The sequence below is a fragment of the Amblyomma mixtum genome, chromosome 4 (genome assembly GCF_055824585.1).
Source record: "Amblyomma mixtum isolate Tamu chromosome 4, ASM5582458v1, whole genome shotgun sequence".
Lineage (NCBI taxonomy): Eukaryota > Metazoa > Arthropoda > Arachnida > Ixodida > Ixodidae > Amblyomma > Amblyomma mixtum.
In genome coordinates this window covers 21,449,739-21,468,904 of record NC_143015.1, presented here as the reverse complement: position 1 = coordinate 21,468,904, position 19,166 = coordinate 21,449,739, and the positions used below count along the sequence as shown (strand labels likewise).

Here is a 19,166-nt window from a genome sequence, read left to right as displayed (position 1 = left end):
CTGAAGCTCGGAGGGCAAACGGCACCGGCCTGGCCTTCAAAAATTTGGGTTGAGCGTTGTCCAACAACTCCAGTGTGACCGGGGGCCCTTCGTTTCCTGGAATCTCTTCCGAGAATACTCTTTCGTATTTCTCTTGCAGTTGCTCAACCATGTTCTGGCTCGGCGTCTGGTGTATGCCGCATATCATCACGCCTAATGGAGAAAACCAGTTTCTCCCTAGAAGGCTTGATCCTGAGCCCTTCACAACAAGTAGAGGTAGCGTATGGGTCTGGCCGTTGTAGTTAACCTGCACGTTGGCAGAGCCCAATAGTGGCAGACTCTGTCCTGACCACGTTCGCAGGTGCGTGTCGTCTTGTTGCAAGGCTGGTGCGTCAGATGACCATGACGTTCGGAACGTGTCCTCGCTGATCAGAGTGCAGGCCGCGCCGGAATCCACCTCGAACTTAATCAGCTGATGATGTACGCTTACTTCTGTAAAAATCTTCGGTCGCGTACCAAGATTCATGGTGTTCTGTCGTACAACACAGATGGTGCTGCTGATGTTGTTCCATGGCCATCAGACCGCGCCGTATTCTCTGAGGCGTCAACGCTGTGATTAGGCTGGGAACGTGACTTTATCTTGGCAAGTCTCCGCTTCGTAATGCAAGCTCTTTCGATATGCCCACGCTTGCGGCAAAAATGACACGTGGCTGACTGGAATCGACATCCCTGGCGGTTGTGATCGTCGTCACACCGCCAGCAGCGTTGTGCCTTTTTAACCAATTTTGCAATAACAGAAGGTTTGCGCACCTGGTTGCTTGTTTGGTGCACCGGCTCGGTGTTCCGGCGAATCTCTCTCTGCTGGTGACCGGCGCTCTCCGCTCGAACGGCGATGTCGTGTGCTTTGCTGAATGTGAGGTCCTTCTCAGCGAACAGGCGCTGCTGCAGTGTCTCGTCACTCAGTCCGCACACAAATCTGTCGCGTAACATCACGTCCAAGGGAAGCATGGTGGTGTTAGCAGAAGAAGCTGCGTCCATTTCCTGCCTGGTAGCTGTTGTGGTCAGCGTTCCAAAATTGCAGTCGGCAGCGAGCTTCTTGAGCGCGGCTACGTAGGCGCTCACAGTGTAGCAACGGAGTGATCCGTTCGGCGTTTTAATCACTCGCCACCACACAGATTCGTTTTCTACAACACAACCACCATTTATTTACATGGATGAGAAAAGGCCGCACATTCCATCATCGACCACGGCAAGTCCACCACACAGCACACACTCCCAACACACACTGCCGACTCACCGCCTCTCCCACACTGCCTGACAGCCCGTCTCCGTCCCCACCGCGACCGTCCCTACCCTTTCCCAGAAAGGGCATATAATCCCCTCCGAGGTCGTCGTGCGGGGAGGTTCGGTGCGTTCGGCGCCCGCTGGTCTCAAGGTAAGGGGGCAATGCCCTGTACGGCTACCACCGTCCGTTCTAACACTCCCCCCCGGAATGCGTGGAGCGCATTCTACAGTTCTGTCAACTCCAGCGGGTAAAGGAGCCGCACCGGCCTTCGGAGAACGTACGTTACTGTCCCTGCCGTTGAAGCATCTGAGGGGTCGAAGCGGGCGGCTCCCCATCCGCCGTCGGCACAGTCATTAGCCCTCTCCCAAGGAGAAAGCTTGATAGGGTTGGGGGGTCGCCCTCTCCGACCTCGTTGTACACATAAGTCAATGGCCGAGGATTTACAACGGCTTCAACTTCGCAAAGGATGGTGGCTAAGTGTGCAGCTTCTAGGCATTTCTTTCCGATCACTTTTCTTAATGCCATCTTCACTGAGCACACCATCCTTTCATAGAAACCACCCACCATGGCGCCCGCTCAACAATAAAGCGCCACTCAACTTCTGCACATGCAAAATGGTCCACAACATCTGGGTGGCGCAGCGTATTTCACAGTTCGGTCAGTTCGCTTGCTGCTCGCTTGAAGGTCTGCGCGTTTGGTAACGGTCCCGTCGGAGCACTTTGCGGTGGAGAACTGAACCGTTGACAAGTGACACAAGCACGCACCACCATTTTCACAAAATCTCTGCCGAGGGGGACCCAACACCTCTCGTGCAGTTGCACGAGTGTGTCCCTTGCTCCGGCGTGCAGCATTTTTCGGTGTGCGTCGATTGACAGGAGAGAGGCATGCCGATGGTCTTTCTGCAGGACGATGGGGCTCTTTCCGTAGGTTATCTAACCTTCGTCCTACTTCGTTCTCGCTTGGGTTTTCTGCCGGTGTGTCTATAATTCCCAAGCTCTCCAGCTCCCAGAACTGTCTGAGAACAACCGTTGTGTCCTTTTCCTCTACTGTGGCTCGCATAACGATCGCCTGGGCGCAACTGAGTACCGGGGAACACAAACTGCTCTTTCCCTGCACCGCCCATCCGAACATCGTCTCCAACGCGGTCAGGCTGCCTTTCAGACGACGAATTTGGCCTGTCACCGCTTCCCAGTAATGGTCCAATCCGATCAGAATGTCAATTGAGCGATGTTCTAGCTCGTTCAGGTCATCGCCTAAACTGCAGCCGAGGTTGTCTAATTCTTCCAGGATACCTTCGTCTGGGCTCGGGAGATCCTGCTCACAGATGGTCGGTGTTTCGAGAGCGTCGATCTCGTACCTTCTGTTATTTCGCCTGCTTCGCAAAGTCAGCTGAACCCTTCGAAAGGTGCGTTCTTGTTTACCACCTCCAAACACGCCGACTGTTAGTATTTCGGTACCGAGCAGCTTGCAGTTGAGCTCCTTTGATAGCATGCGTTTCTTCTCTGCCAGTTCCCTTGCGGTGGTGCAGTTCTCCGTTGCATGCTGTTCTGACTTGCACAGGAAGCACTCCACGTCCTTCATTGCGCCATGCAAGGCTGCCGCCGACGAGTGTCGAGCCTTGCCAGGATATGCTGCACTCTTCACCAGTTCATGCGCTTGATTACGGGACATGGGCTTACCAGTTGCGTCGTTGTGTTGCTCCCTGCCCGCTCTTTCTCGGCAATCAACTTCGATCCGAAGAAATTCCAGAAGCGCGCGCAGCTCTTTCTCATGCACCGACTCTGTTCTTGTCTCGGAGCTAGTGTCGGTGTTTGAGGTGTTGCCGTTGCTGGAGCCCTCTACGTCCTTCGAAGCCATCATCCTGTTGTACAGCAGGCTCAGGTCGGTCGGAAGTGCCCGCAGTACAAGAGGGTAGAGCATGGCGCAGTACGATTCTTCGCCCACACCCAACGCCTTAAGGCCTCGCATGCGAGCCTGAAGGCTGTCGTACCAGCGCCGCAGAGTGTGGGCACTGCCTGTCGATGACTCCTGTGCGGCAGCCATGAGGCCTTCCATCTGGTCCTGGATGAGGATGGCTTGATTCGCGAATCGCTCCTTGAGGATGTCAATGGCGTGGTTGTAGCACTCCGCCGTCAGTTGCAACCCCTCGATGGCAGATGCTCCGTCTCCTGTCAGTGCAGATCGCAAATACTGGAATTTTTCTGCTGGTGATAGGTCCGAATTCTTGTGGATCGATGTTTGAAATAGCTCCCAAAATGGCTGCCAATTCCTTCTTTCGCCGTTAAATTTCAGGAGTTCCAATTTAGGGAGTCTTGTCTTGGCAGTCGTTCCTGTCGTTGGGCTTCGATCTTCGTTTGATTTAGTGCTGCCCACGTTCGTTCCTTCTGTGCTGCGCTTCGCTGCAGACTTTAGCTTGGCTAGAGATGTCACGATCTTGTCGCCGTATTCGATGATGGTTGCAAACTCTGCGTCGGCTTCCTGTTCGGTGATCAAAGGCTCGATCGCGGCATCTACATCGTTCAGTTGACGTTGAGTCAATTGCAGACGCTCGATAATAACCTCCAGATCCTCGGCGTTCGGTGCGGTAGACTTCAGCAGTGCTTCTGCCTCACCAACCAGACGCGTTGCTTGAGTTCGAAGGGCCTTCCTCTTTCTCTTCGAGATCTCCATGTCTGTCGAGGAATGGATCTTGGTGGTCCGTTGATGTTGCAGAATCGTTCTCCCGGGTTTCGGCACCAGAAATTAGTGTAGCAACGGAGTGATCCGTTCGGCGTTTTAATCACTCGCCACCACACAGATTCTTTTTCTACAACACAACAACCACCATTTATTTACATGGATGAGAAAAGGCCGCACATTCCATCATCGACCACGGCAAGTCCACCACACAGCACACACTCCCAACACACACTGCCGACTCACCGCCTCTCCCACACTGCCTGACAACCCGTCTCCGTCCCCACCGCGACCGTCCCTACCCTTTCCCAGAAAGTGCATATAATCCCCTCCGAGGTCGTCGTGCGGGGAGGTTCGGTGCGTTCGGCGCCCGCTGGTCTCAAGGTAAGGGGGTAATGCCCTGTACAGCTACCACCGTCCGTTCTAACACACAGTTTCTCCTTCCAGTTCATCTCGTCTTTGGAAGCGAGCCCGGCTGTATACCTCTGATGGCCTTGGGTCGTAGTGCTTTTGCAGCGCTTTTACGATGTCGTCGTAAGACACTGCCGCTGGTGTGCTTGCCTGAATAAGGGCGCAGACAGTGTCGTAGGTCTGCTCCCCGCACAGCGTCAGCAGGTTGGCCCTCTTCAAGGCTGGGTCTGTGATGTTGTTAGCTTCAAAGTAGAACTGAAGGCGTCCAACCCACGATGACCACGATGAGCCGTTGAATTCTGGTATCTGATTGGGAAACCCTCGCGTAGCCATGGCTTGTCAATAGCGTTGCGTAGCGCGGGTCGAATCCACTTTCTCGTCGCCACTGTCGTGTCCGGTCGCTGTGTAGAATGCAGCGAAAGACGCACACGGTACTTTAAGACTTTGTTTATTTAAAGCTGATGAGGGTGCGACCAGCGTCGACCGAGGCAGGAGCCGAACTGGCCGCCCGAAGAAAGGAGGGAGCGGAGAAGCGTCCACGGGAGGGAGTGGCTTCCCAAAACAGGAGGAGGATGCGGGGGCGCACCATGGGGGGCATCTGGCGACAGCGTGCGAAGAGGGGCAAGTGGCCGTTAGGACGGAGCACTGCACTGGTAACACACACACAAAAGCAATAAGGGGACACAACAGTTAGTTAGTTATATGGGGTTTTATGGCGCATAAGCAACTAGGGCTATCATGCGCCAAACACAAGGTTAGATGATGTTATGTCAAGTGTACAGAGGTTACATTATAATAGATTTAAAACATTGGCTTTCTTTAGAAACTTACAAACAAGTGAAAATTCGACAAGTGTTTGCTCGCCTAAAAGCAATGCGGGATGAAATGGAATGTGTTCATTGTAAAATACCGTAAAAATTTTTTTTCTAAGTTCTTCGAGATGTGTACAAGAAATTAAAATGTGATTTACTGTGAGCTCCTCACCACACATTTCACACACAGGTTTGTCTTTTTTTGTTAATAAGAAGTTATGGGTGATGTGTGTGTGACCTATGCGTAAACGACATAAAATTACTTCGATAAAACGTTCTTTATGGCGGCATGATTTCCATTCTTTTAAAATGGGCTTTATGGTATGCAGCTTGTTGTGTCGTTCATTTTCCCAAGAAGCTTGCCACTTGGCTCTTAGTCTGCTATGCAATAACTTCATGTAATCCCTAGGAGGCAAATTCACATGTTTTATTTCCATGGTTCTGGTTTGTGCAGCACACATGTCGGCTCTCTCATTGTCCCTAATGCCAATGTGACTGGGAACCCAGCAGAATTTTATAACATGTTTTTGTGCTGTGACCTTTACTATATTGTGTATGATGCTTCCAATCAGTGGTTCTGTGGCATTTTTGGAGTTTAATGCTGTAAGGACGCTCAGTGAATCTGTATATATGATGCTGTTTTTGATGTTTTCATTTGTTATTTTCTGTACCGCAACACTAATAGCATAACACTCCGCGGTGAAAACTGTAGCACATGAGGGAAGTCGTACTGCATGTTCATTTTTTCCTTGTATTACTGCGCTTCCTACATGAGCATGAGTTTTTGACCCGTCAGTATAAAGTGCAGTGTAATTTCTGTATTTTTCTTGTAGTGCTAGATATTCTTGTATTATATGGTCGTGTGGTGTACAGGTTTTACTGAAGCGTGTTAGTGTGACGTCACACACTGTGGGGAGAGTGTACCACGGTGGTAGCGCTTCGTGTCTTGGGGCAATATTTTTAATTTCGTTTAGTATGTCCAGAGCTTGGCATTTTTCTTCGAAGCGCAAGAGCAACGGCTTAATCGCGTGAGGCTTGTTATTGAAGAGTATTCGGGATGGGCATTTCGTCACAATTGGGTAACAGAGATGTTTGGGCTGAGAAAGGATTTTGAGTATGTATGTACAAGTTAGTGCAGTTCTTCGATCTTCTAAGGAAGGTTCATTCATTTCCACATACAGACTTGCTATTGGTGAAGTTCTGTAAGCACCTGAAGACAACCTTAAACCAAGATTGTGGATAGGATCCAGTCGTTTTATGTAGGATGGTCTTGCTGAGCCATATACGATGGACCCATAGTCTAACTTAGAGCGAACCAGAGAACGATATATATGTAACAGGCATGCCCTATCAGACCCCCAGCGTTTTCTTGACAGTAGTTTCAGTATATTGAGGGCCTGGGAACCTTTTTTTCTTTAAGCTATTTATATGTGGCAAGAAAGTGAGCTTTTTATCGAAAGTTACTCCTAGAAATTTATGCTCTTGTTTGACAGGTAATGGGGTCTGGTTTAGATATAGTGTGGGGTCGGCCTGTAGGCCTCGTCTCAAAGAGAATAGAACCGCTACTGTTTTCTGAGGAGAAAATCTAAATCCGTTTCTATCTGCCCAGGTGGCCAGTTTATTTATTGTTATTTGTATCTGTCGCTCACAGGTAGGTATGCTGGAAGACGTGCATTCTATTTGGAGGTCATCTACGTAAACTGAGTACATTATGGATTTTGGGATTACTTTGCCTATTGAGTTCATTTTGATTATGAATAAGGTCGTGCTGAGGATGCACCCCTGGGGTACACCAGTTTCTTGAATAAAAGTGTTGGAGAAGGTTGCGCCTAGGCGGACTCGGAACGTGCGGTTGGTTAGGAAGTCGTTCAAACAGCTCAGCATCCTGCCGCGGATACCTAGGTCCGCTAGGTCACGGAGGATACCGAACCTCCACGTGGTATCGTAAGCCTTCTCCAGGTCGAAGAAAACCGCGATACAGTGTTGCTTGTGGATGAACGCTTCCCGGACTGTGTTCTCAAAGCGAACAAGGTGATCAGTTGTGGAACATGTCTTTTTAAACCCGCATTGGTGTATATCTAAAAGTTGCCGGGACTGAAGTATGAAGCTTAGTCTGATGTTTAGAATGCTTTCGAATGATTTTGCTATACAGCTAGTGAGTGCTATTGGCCTGTAACTGGTGGGACTAGTTGGTGGTTTGCCAGGTTTTAGAAAGGGTACAATGATTGCTTCTCTCCATGTTTGGGGGATTTCTCCACTCATCCATATTTTATTGAAAAATTTTAGGAGAGCTTCTATGGCAGTCTCAGAGAGGTGAGCAAGCATGGCATAATGTATATTGTCTGGGCCTGGTGCTGTCTTTTTACCGGATGTTAGTACTGCGTTTAGTTCCTGCATTGTAATTAGCTGATTGTAGTCTTCATGTATGCATGTTCTGAAGGGAAGTTTTTGTTTTTCTACTATTGTTTTGTGCTTTTGAAAAGAGTGTGTGTAGTTGGCTGAGCTTGATACTGTAGCAAAATGCTCACCCAATATGTTGGCCTGCTCTTCTAATGTTGTTTGAGTACCGGGTGTTGTTAGCATTGGGAATGTGAAAGGAGTAAAATTTCCAGTGAATTTCCGCACCTGCTCCCACATTTTTTTGGATGTTATTGAGCTGTTTATCGAGGATATGTACTGTTGCCATGATGCCCTTTCTGCGTTGCGTCTGATGTATAGTGCTTTTGCTCTTGCTTTTTTAAAGTTTATGAGATTCTCATGTGTTGGATATCTCAGAAAAATGCCCCAGGCTTTGTTTTGTTTCTTTTTTGCATGTTTACATTCTTTTGTGTGCCAGTATTTGTGATTTTGTTTTACTATTCCAGAGGATTGAGGAATAGCTAAATGTGCGGCAGCTAAGATACAATTCGTGAATTTTTCATTTATCTCATTGATGTCAACATTTTCTAAAACTATTTTCTCTAATGTAGCTTGTGCTGTAAAAAGTTGCCAGTCAGCTAAATGTAGCTTCCAACACTGTGGTTTTGTGGGAATAACTGTTAGCGAGGATGAAAGACTTATTACGACAGGGAGATGATCACTTCCATATGGATTGTCTAAAACACTCCAGTTAAAATCGTTAAAAACAGACGGTGAACTAAAAGACAAATCTAAAACACTCATTTTCCCCGAGGTTGGGGAGCAGTATGTAGGTTTATTAGAGTTGAGTAAACAGACGTCATTGCATAAAATAAAATCCTCTACGAGATGGCCTCTAGCGTCAGTTTTCTCACTTCCCCAAAAATATGAATGTGCGTTAAAATCTCCAACTACCAGGTATGGCTCTGGTAGCTGCTCTAAAAGATCCTCTAAGTCATGTAGTGTTAAATTAAAGTGCGGATCGATATATAGTGAGCACACTGTGATGGTTTTATGGGCAACCAGAGTGGCTGCGGCAGCTTCAAGTCTTGTTTTTAGTTTAAGCTCTCGAGCCGGGACGCCGCTTTTCACTACGATGGCTACGCCTCCCGATAGTCGGCTCGCCTGTTCCCGATCGCGGCGGAAAACAGTGTAATTCTTTAGAAAGTTATTTTTTTGGGGACCTAAATTTGTTTCTTGTAGACATAAGGCGACAGGAGCGTGTGCTCCTAGTATGTCTTTTATGTCACTGTAATTGTTTAAAAGTCCTCTACAGTTCCATTGTATTATGAAAGCCATCTTAATTTTGTGTTTCTATAGGGTGGAAAGGTAGATCAAGTTGTTGTTGGCCCCGTGACTCGGGGCCTGTCTTTTTTTGATCGATCAAGAGAGCTCCGCCGACCGTCCGACGTGGACGGCGCGGGGCTGCCCGGGGCCGTGTCCATCGCCTCTGCGGAGGCGCTGGACGACCGTGCAGGAGGCACGGTCGCGTTCGAGTTTGACCTCGACCTGTGGGAAGAGGTCTTGAGGCCCGCCGACCCGGGGGTCTGCGCAGCCTGGATTACAGTTGGCGGAGCAGCGTTAGCTGCTCTGCCTTGGGGCGCGGATGGCACCGCCACAGGCTCACTGCGTGTGACCTGGACGGGTGCCGAAGCCTGGTGTGGTGCGCCGCGCCCACGCACCACATCGGCGAAGTTTTGTTTTGTTGTGAAGGAGAATGAGTTGGTGAGTGCGAAACGCCTTCTCGCTTCTTGAAATGAAATGTTTTCCTTTATCTTTATGGTGATTATCTCCTTTTCTTTTTTCCAGGACGGACACGCCCTGGAGTATGCTGCATGGTCTCCGTCACAGTTTGCGCAGTGCGGGGCTGCGTCACATTGATGAGAATGATCCTTCGAGGCGCACTTCGCGCACGTTTTCCGACCGCGGCAACTTTGTGAGCCGTGGCCGAACCTTTGGCAGTTGAAACATCGGCGAGGGTTGGGAATGTATGGTCTTACGTTAACTTTCAGATATCCTACTTCGACTGTGCCGGGCAGTGTGCTAGTGTTGAACGTCAGGATCATATGTTTTGTGTCTATATCCTTATTATCCTTCCGTATCTCGATTCTGTGAACGTCTATCACGTCTTGGTCACTCAGACCTTCGAGCATCTCTTTTTCTGTGATGTGGACAAAATCATTTTCGGATATCACGCCCCGGACGGTATTCAAAGATCGGTGTGAAGTCACGGAGACAGGAATATCTCCAACAGACACAATGTTTACGAGTTTTGAGTGCTGGATGTTGTCTCGCAGTTCGAGCAGTAAGTCACCGCTGGCCATTTTTGATACCTTGTAGCCAATGCCCAAGGCTTCTGTCAAACACTTTGATACTAGGAAGGAAGACAGGATTCTTGCTTGCTTATTTTCTACTTCACTATGGATGACATGGTATTTAGGAAAACTCACTTTTCTTTTTTGGAAAAAAACATTTGCTTCGTTCCGCCCTCTCTTGAGAGAGCGATCAAGTTTGGAAAGTGGGGGAGCCATAAAAAATTGATGTTTTTCGGTCATGGTGCCAGCCACCCACCATGGAGTCCAACAAGGGGACGCGACAGGAACTTGCGAGCAAGTCCTGCCCACGCCAGCTGTACACCTTAACTATAACCTAATATGACTCAACTCAGGGTAGTCGGTCACACACGGTTAACCCTCGTCGCCAGGAAAAAGAGGAACAAACGAAGAAGAGAGGAGGAGACAGGAGAGTTGTAAGAAAGAGATAGGAAAGTGAAAGATAGAGGGGAGGATAGGAAAAGGCGACTGCCGATTTCCCCCGGTCGGGTCAGGCCGGAGGTGCCGTCTACAGGAAGCTGGGGCCAAAGTGGTGTGTTGCCTCCGCCGAGGGGCCTTAAGGGTCCAAACGCTCGGCACATGCTCAACCACCAGGATCCCCTTTTCCCCGGACACGGCGATGCCACGCACGGCTAAGCGCGGATGCTCGGGTCCGTGGTGACGCATCGTTCACCATCATCCCCCTGCGGGGATGTCCCTGCGGATGCTCGGGTTAACCCCGTGGTGTCGCCACTCACCAACGTCTGCATGCTGCAGACGCCTCCCTGCGGGGAGGGGACACAACACTTTCCCGACTAGTCGTATTTGGCGAGCTTTGTCAAGAAAGCTGTCACGAGTCTGCCTGCGGGTAAACTGCACAAGTATGTTTTTGACAGAGGAGTCCTTTGCCATTGGGATACGGTGAGCAACCTCGATACCAGAAGGATCGAAAGGAACGTTCAGCTTGCTGGCAATTTTGGTCACAATGTCAGAAATGTTTTCAGTTGAACTGTATGGGACGCCTTTGATTTCTATATTTGCATTACGGGAATACTGTTCCATGTTTACAATTCGATTTTCATGGCCTTTCACTTGGTGTTCAAGGTCAGTACATCGTGCTTCAAGTTTCTGGTTAGCTTCTTTCAGGGCCTTGTTCTCGGCCAGCATTTCATCATACCCTTCGCTTATATAGCTCTTGGTCGCCTTGATCTCTCTCATTTCTTTTCTGAAGTCCCTGTCAAAAGTGTCCTTGAACTCCTTCAGTTCAGACCGAATTTCCTGTTTTAATCCTTCCATAAGTGCTGCAATTTCCTTAGGCATCGCTGAGTAGAGGAAGCAGTACAAACAGAAAACACTGGCAAGAATACAGGAAACACTGGCAGCAGCAGCAACAGCTAGAACTTAGTAATCAAAATATAAAAAGCTAAGATTCAGCACCAACCTGCGTAGAAGGTTCGCAGAGACAACTGTGAGCAGTTGATTTTCTCTGTCGCTGTCGCCGCTGCTGCCAAGTGACCGTCGGCTCGTTTTTCCGGTGGTTTTATAGCATTGCTGTTAGTGGCACAGCCAATCCCGTCGATGATAGCTTGATGTCGTAGGCCCGCAGCGGCGCTTGTGTAGGGGGCGGCTGGCGTAGCACTGGTGTAGCACTGGCAATGTTATCAAGCGTAGCGCAGCTTCAGTTTGATCTGCGTCCCAGGTTGATCTGCGTAGAAGGTTCGCAGAGAGAACTGTGAGCAGTTGATTTTCGCTGTCGCTGTCGCCGCTGCTGCCAAGTTTGTTCATTCAACTTAGTGATAAGTTAACGAATTGTGCCAACTTCTATTCTGCCTCGTCATAATATATCTCAGCTGAAGATACATTCACCTACTAGAAAAGTATTTTGATTCTTTTTTCTTCCGGGAAACTACCGTTCTAAGAAAGTTACTTAAGCAAAGAGCGATTAATATTCAGAACATGCGATTTCATGCAGCCGGGAACATTTGTGTTATAACATGTACAGATTGGTTCACAGCTTAAATGTTGAACCAAACAATTAAACGTTAGTAACAGAAAGGGTATGGTTCTTTTGTACGCAGAGCACATCGTATAAATACAATCTCTCAGGAGAAATGGAAGCTAGATTAACGCTTCGAGTGTGTCCCGTGCGTCGGTGCTGGCTTAACAATGCAACAAGAATTCACTGACTGCGCACTGGAATATCATATAAACCAAGGTATGACAAAATAGAGGAAACAATTGTGATTAAGGCAAAGAAAAACAAGCAAGGTTCTGCACATTCCTGGAAAAATAAATATATAATGACACACTCAGCATACGCGCATTGAGATATATGCCAATTTGTTGTAATGTCGGCAGAAAAAGTAATATTTACAAATCGTTTTTCATTTCTCTCGCTCTCAACACGTCTGTATGTGTGTCCTATTAGCCCGTAACATGAAAGGCATAGATTTTCAACCTGTTTAACAAAGAAGGGTGCAGCGAAATAGCTTTCTCTTAATTTCTGGTTTCGGTTTTTACGCCGCCGGCGCCGCCGCCGCCGCCGAGGAAAAATGGACGTGCGCCGTCGCCGGTCGAAACTGGCAGGGCGCACCCCTCTCGAAAGTAACTTGTAAGCAGCCTCGACCGAGAAGTCAACTTTAGCAGTGCACGAAATCGGACCTCTGCGGCACGGTTTTTCAGTTCCAGTTTTCGTTTTCGCCCTCGGCGTTTTGTCTTTACGCCGTTCTAGTCTTTTTCCACGACGGTGTCCATCTACTCTGCCGTCAACTGCATGAGGAGACAAGCAAAGTCTTCGAGGAAGACATTTAAAAGGTAACGGTTCACTGCATTGCATTGCGACGAAGCTAGCAGACTGCAGGACGTCGCTGCACTCGGTGCGCAACAGGCCTCGTCGTGCGTCCCGTGGCGTCGCCAGCTCTGCTCCTACGTTCCGGCGCTCTAAGCCCAAGTTAGTAGTGTACCATAAATGGGGGGATAAATTTGGGAAAGAATTGGTGTTAACCTACACCGGGCAGACGGCTTTGCATCGACCACTTTACCGAATTATGTTTCGACCGAAAGATGCCGTCTGGCGAGGTGGCAACGGCGTTCTGCTGGATCACATTTTGAGCCTCCTAAAGGTATGGTACCGCTTTTTCGACGGAGCGTGTCATGTACTGTTTCGCGCTGTAGCAAATTATGCCTGTATGGGCTTTTATTCGTGATGCTCGGCCCAGTTGCCTTCTAACAGCGCTTCTGACGCGCGCTGCAGCAGTCGTGTTTCATAGGTGGAAATTTTCAAGAACTTTTTAGACATTCCTTTTTTTTTTCCGAAGTGGGTGTCTGGATTGTTTTGCACACTTGTAGCCTGATTCTAGTTCTACCTTTAAACCCTTCAGAGGCTACAAATGTTCAAGAGTTCATTTTCTCTGAAAGAGCCCGTTTAAAAGAGAACTCAAAGCTGATTTGCAATTACCTGAACAATGAGCCCAGATTACGAGGGATATAAGGCTGCAGTAACCAACCATAAATGCATATGCTAAGTATTAAAAGGGCATACACTTTTGAGTCACTGCGTTCATTCTTTATTGAATGCACTGCTTATACTCACAAACGCAAAAAAAAAAAAAGAAAACGACCAGGAAATTAATGTTAGTAGCTACAGAGGACGTATGTTCGGCTGACATTAAAACGCTAGACATTTGGATGGTGGGAAAGTGTCGAGCAGCAAATAAATGTTAAACATTATTTTGACTCTGGGCCTTGTGCCCAACGGATGTGTTGATGAGCAAGTTGCCCTAATGTAGACTGCAGTGGAGAGCTCGCTAGGTGCTCCCAAAATCACTCTTCTTGCAAGGAGGGTGCCAACTAGACGCAGGGCCGGATTAACAGCGCTGAGGGCCCGGTCCAAGAAACAAAAAAGCCCCCCCCCCCCCCCCTCCTTCTGCTTCACCCGCCCCTCTCGTCGTTCTTGAGACTTGGCGCTTTTAATAATTCTGTACAGAGAACGCATGCCGCGTTTACTCGAAGAATCTCCGCAGTGTTTATGAACATCGCCTGGATGTCTACATTCCCGTAGAGCACGCGTACAGACTGTGATCGGGATTGAACTATTCCGGGTGATAACGGAACAAAAAAAAACTTCCTTCATCGTAAATCAGAACGCGCACTGAATAATTGATTTCTCGAGTAGTTATTTGCTTCGCCGATTCGGTAGTGCGCGCTTTGATTGCCTGCGTGTGAGCACTGTTGAAGTAGAGAGGTGGATCGTTTTCATTAACTATTTGCAAGTTCGTATTGTTAATTCACTAGGAATCGTCTGGCTATTTGGCGAGTTCACCCAGCAACACGAATTTAAGCTCTCCAAAGCAGTGTTTCGTTGAACTGTGATATTGTGCATATTCTATATGCCGACTTAGCGCAAAACGTAGGGTAAATGGTTTATTATACAAATGCTTTCATCATGCGGGAGGGCTGAACCTTTTCGAAAAGGTGGCCCCTGCAGAAAATTAGATACTGAACATCCACAAAAATGTTTTTAATTACACGCTCAAATACACAGTGTACGCATTTAAATTTATACACATCTTGTCCACTTTGAAATATGCACTTTGAAATATGCAATACATTTACGTTTTTACACACAATACAATTTTAAAATAGAACGAAGCGCATTCGTATTTCACACTCCCGTTTCTCTTTCGAACTTACAGAATAAGTTTATTTTTGCAGACATTTTACACTTTTACATAATGTACAAAATACTTTATGCATTTCCCAGAAATTCAACCTTTAACTGGGGCGTGTAAGCGTAATAAGAAGTTTACACTTTCTATTTCTCTTCTAAGCAAAGGAAGAAAGGTGTTCACATTCCTGCAAGCGTTTTCGGGCCTTTTGCAGGGAGGGTTTGTTGATCAGATGTTCAACATTGACCCGCCTGAGAATCTCCGTCTCCACGCTTAGCAGCGACAAATCGCTCAGGCGGCTGTCAGTCATCGTTGATCGGAGCGTGTTCTTGATGAGTTTTAGTTTGCTGAATGATCGTTCGCCTGTGCAGTTCGTAACCATCAAGCACAAAAAAAGTCTAATAGCAACATGAATATCCGGAAATGAACCTTCAAGGAAAAATAATAGCGCACACGAGAAGACGGGACAAGCGAGGAGACAAAGACAAGCGCTCGCTTGTCCCGTCTTCTCGTGTGCGCTATTATTTTCCCTTAAGTATGTCTCACCAACATGCCCAAGCCTCATCTCTTCTGGAACCTTCAAGCTTTTCTTTAATTAGAAGTTTCAGTATGTCTGTCACAGAAGAACAGCCTTCGTTGCTCGCAAATGGAAGAAACTTTTCAAGCTCATCGGAAAAAAAATTGAGGGGGACACTTTGTTGACCCAAAGTGCGGTGAGGCGAAAGCATTAAGCGTAGTGTTGCTGCATGCATCACTGATGTGTGGCTAAGATGTTAGGCTTCGCCTCTAAGAGCGGAACGCGCCAGCGTCTTGCAACGCTGCCAGGGAGTCCACAGAAAGCCATCGCCCATTCGGCTCTACGCCTTGCTCGACGGCAAATTGGTTTTCGAGGAAAGGAAATGTATCCCTCTCGCATATCTCGGAGGACACCTGAACCTCGCCATAAGAGAAGGGAGGAAGATGGGGGTGAACGAAGACGCCGTATTAGCTAGACGCGCCTTTGTTCATTCAAAACCATCGAGCTGGCATGGCGCAATAGTTAGCGTGCTCGTCTCGCTCTCTGGAGACCCTGGTTCGATTCCCCAACTAGACCAATTTCGTGCTCGGTTTTATTTATTTATGTGGTCTGACTTGAAAGGTTAATTAGGCTAATTGGTCTTGACTATTATTCTAATGCAATGCATAATGTCCTGTCATTCACCAGTTAAGTTATGGAACTCTCTAGAATGTTCGACTCAATGTCTATGGAACGTCTAGCAAAGTCTAACTATTAATGATGGTTAATGATAGTTAAGCGTGACTTGCACATTTCATGATACTAGTTAATGTATGGTTAGTGATAGCGTGACCTTAACTAGTACACTGATTAATTAGTGTTAAGGTGCAGGCGCAGTGCACAGTCCCACATGCCACTTCTTTACTACTGCTAATTACCAGTTAGTCATTTAGTCATTAGTACAATGTATATAATCACGAAATCCCTTTACACCATGTTCCAATGTCTTTCGATTGCACCAGATTAAGTATCGATTGGCTATTGATTGGTATATGCCCATATAAGGCATGCATCCGAAACGCAGACACATTTGCTAACACGTCTTGGGCACGACAGTGTGAAGCATCAAAGGCTTTCGCCTTAAAATGTGCCGGACAGATCAGAAGGATACTTTGTGACGAGGTCCATTGCCTTAAGCCGCCGCTGTGCTGGGGAAAAGCTCTTCCAAACCGCAATAACAGCAAATTGTGAGCATACTTCGGTGTAGCGCTCAAGCGAGCTGTGAGCGCATGCAGGAGGTTCTCGATCATGACGAAGAAGGTCTCACAGCGAAATTTAGCTGAAGGTTCTTGCGTCTCTGGTATGCTTGTACATTCAGCGCTGTCGTGCGAGTCGACTGTTTTGGTTTTCTCTGGGTGCTTGCCTTGTATGAAGCATTGTCCGACGCTTAATTCCTCCGCAAGTTTTTCAATTTCATCGTACCTCTCTCTTAAGCCGGATACATAATCACACAACGATTTCATCAGGCTGACAGCAGCATTCAATGAGAGCGTTGGGCTTTGAAGTACCCTTGCTAGTGGCGCTGAAACTTTGCAGAACTCTATCCCAAATCTCGTACATCAGTGCAGTTTCCAACGTTGTCATTGTCTCAGCAAACACTTTGCCTCGTGCTTCGTTTCTCTTGTCTCATCTTGACCTTCGGATAGCTGCATCAGGGCGGTTATGATTTCTTTAGAGCCGGCCACGACAGCCCTCGTTGCATCCGCTCGAGCTGACCATCGCGTGTCTGAGACTTGCTTCAGGATTGCCGCTGTCGCGTTTTGTTTCAGGTGGGTCTCGAGTACAGCCCAGCGATGAGTAGATGCAGCTAAGAAAACGTATATACGCTGTACAAACCCGGAAAAGCTAACGGCGTGCACACAAGAATCTGCAGCATGTGCCTCGACCAGGTTCAATGAGTGGGCAGCGCAAGGGATAAAATTAGCTTCAGGGTTGATTTTTTTAATTGCGCCTGTTTGCCGGAGTACTTCCCAGCCATGTCGCTTGCGTTGTCGTATGACTGGCCACGACAGTCTTGGAAATTAACTCCAAGATTTTTTAGGAAGTCAAGCGTTGGCTTCGCGAGATGTTCCTCTTTGTGGCTGGTAATGGGTAAAAACCCGAGAAAGGGTTCTTCAGGCTCAACAGGACCGGCGCTTCTCGCTAATTTTCCCAGCTTCCTCCGACATGCCAAGTACTTTATTTTAAACTACTTTATCCAGAAGTATGTTTGGTGACCGTTTGCCTTAACTGAAACAGCCTAACTGGTTACCCACAAGCTAGCGACGGCGACGACTGCTGCTGGCCGTAAAGCACTGCTCGGCAGCCCGAGTCACGCCGCCGCTTCCCGTTCACCGTATGCGCGTCCTGCGGCGTAAGCAATAGTTGATATCACGTCACTGTTGTCAAAACGACACTCGTTGACCATTTGCATTCGCTAAAACTTGTGAATTCGTTCTTCACAACCACCGCAATTACCGATCCAACCCCGCGGACTCGCTAGGCCTAGTCATCGCGGAAGGGAAGGGCATCGTCGGAGTCGTGGCAAGTGGTTATCGCTAGCGAGTGTCCAAGTGTGCACATGTGAAATATAGCCGTTCGTTTCGCTTATTTCCAATACGGATAATGTATAAGCGCGCATGTATTCGCACCGTCACCTCATCAGCGTGTTTTCGCTCAGCCGCCGAACTCCCGAGGGCATGAAGGCTGACCGTCCGCCGACCGGATTCGTCGGGGTCGTGTAGAAAACTTGTCCCACTACATTAATATTAAAGTGAACTAGATAGTTCACTATAATCACATGCTGCTGTTCACCGTGATAGTATCGTTGTCGGACTATAATGTGACCGTCGTCGTCCTTGTACACTGAAAACGAGCTAAGAATTTCGAATGCGTTTGGAAAGTGTCGTGTAGCACCGTGGGAGCCCGTCGAGTTCGAATGCCATTCCAAGTCTCGACTGCCATTCGACTCAGATGTCATTCGAACGTATCCGTGTTGCACAGGTACATTTGAATCCAGAATAAAGAACATGGACCTTTTCATTTAGGAACCAGGGGTACACCCCAGGGCGCAATGCCCTCTCCCCTGTTATTCAATTTGGCTATGATGAGCCTCCCGGCCCAGCTGGGCGCTGTCGCCGGTGTGTAGCATGCGCTGTACGCCGATGACATCACTCTGTGGGCCACACAGGGTTCCCTTCGAGACATTGAGGCCAACCTGCAGGAGGCGGCGACCATAGTGGACCGTTATGCTCGCCGCTACGGCCTCCAATGCTCCACCCAAAAGTTTGAATTTGTGCACATACGCCCCTCACCAAAGTGCACAGCCAAATTTCATTGTCTCTTGAGACAGGTCCAATATCCCTCAAAATATCGAAGTCCGGGTACTGGAGCTCTTTATACATCAAGACAGACGGTCAAAAACAACATTGGCCAAACTCCGTCAGGTGGGGGACCAGGTGGGCCGCTTGGTCCGCCGGGTTTCTAACAGGCGTGGGGGGTTACGATGTAAGTACGCCTTGCGGCTGGCGCATGCAGTCGAATTCTATATTCGACTCCATACCTCCACCTGCGGAGACGAGGATTCACTCGAAGTCATCTTCCGCAAAATTATTAAGCGGGCCCTGGGCCTCCCCGTGAACACCTCTAACAAGCGCCTCCTGGGGCTGGGCATGGTGAACACATTTCGGGAGCTCCGGGAAGCCCACTTCACCAACCAATGCACACGTCTCTCGAAGACATCGTCGGGTCGCCGCCTCCTTGCCCGACTGCACATCCAACACACCACTCTTATGGAAGAGCGCGTACGTATTCCATAACAGTGGAGATTCGCCCTCCACGTGCGCCCTCTTCCCACGAACATGAACCGTGAGGACCATAATGGCCGGCGCCTGGCGCGGGCGGAAGCCCTGGCCCGCCACTATGGATCGAAACCCGGCGTATTCTACGTGGATGCCTCCGGCCCCCGTCATGGGGGATGGTACAAGGTCGCAGTCGTCCACCAATCCAAAACAGTGAATAGCCTTACTTTCCGAGCCCGTGACATAACACACGCGGAGGCCTCGCCATTGCGTTGGCTGCATCTGATTCCAA

The 19,166-nt window shown here is 48.5% G+C and overlaps 1 protein-coding gene across 1 annotated transcript; it reads right to left on the bottom strand.

Annotated features, from left to right (window-relative positions):
* Positions 1–1,858: 1,858 nt before the first annotated feature.
* On the bottom strand, positions 1,859–3,934 carry LOC149345840 (uncharacterized). Its single transcript, XM_089541208.1, has 2 exons — positions 2,202–3,934; positions 1,859–1,865 (listed from the first exon to the last, which is right to left on the bottom strand). Exons 1-2 carry the CDS (start codon positions 3,932–3,934, stop codon positions 1,859–1,861), a joined length of 1,740 nt encoding a protein of 579 aa, XP_089397334.1.
* Positions 3,935–19,166: the final 15,232 nt, after the last annotated feature.

What these genes read in the sequence shown, in the direction of transcription:
- LOC149345840 (XM_089541208.1), bottom strand. Translation starts at nt 3,934, where the DNA reads ATGGAGATCTCGAAGAGAAAGAGGAAGGCCCTTCGAACTCAAGCAACG.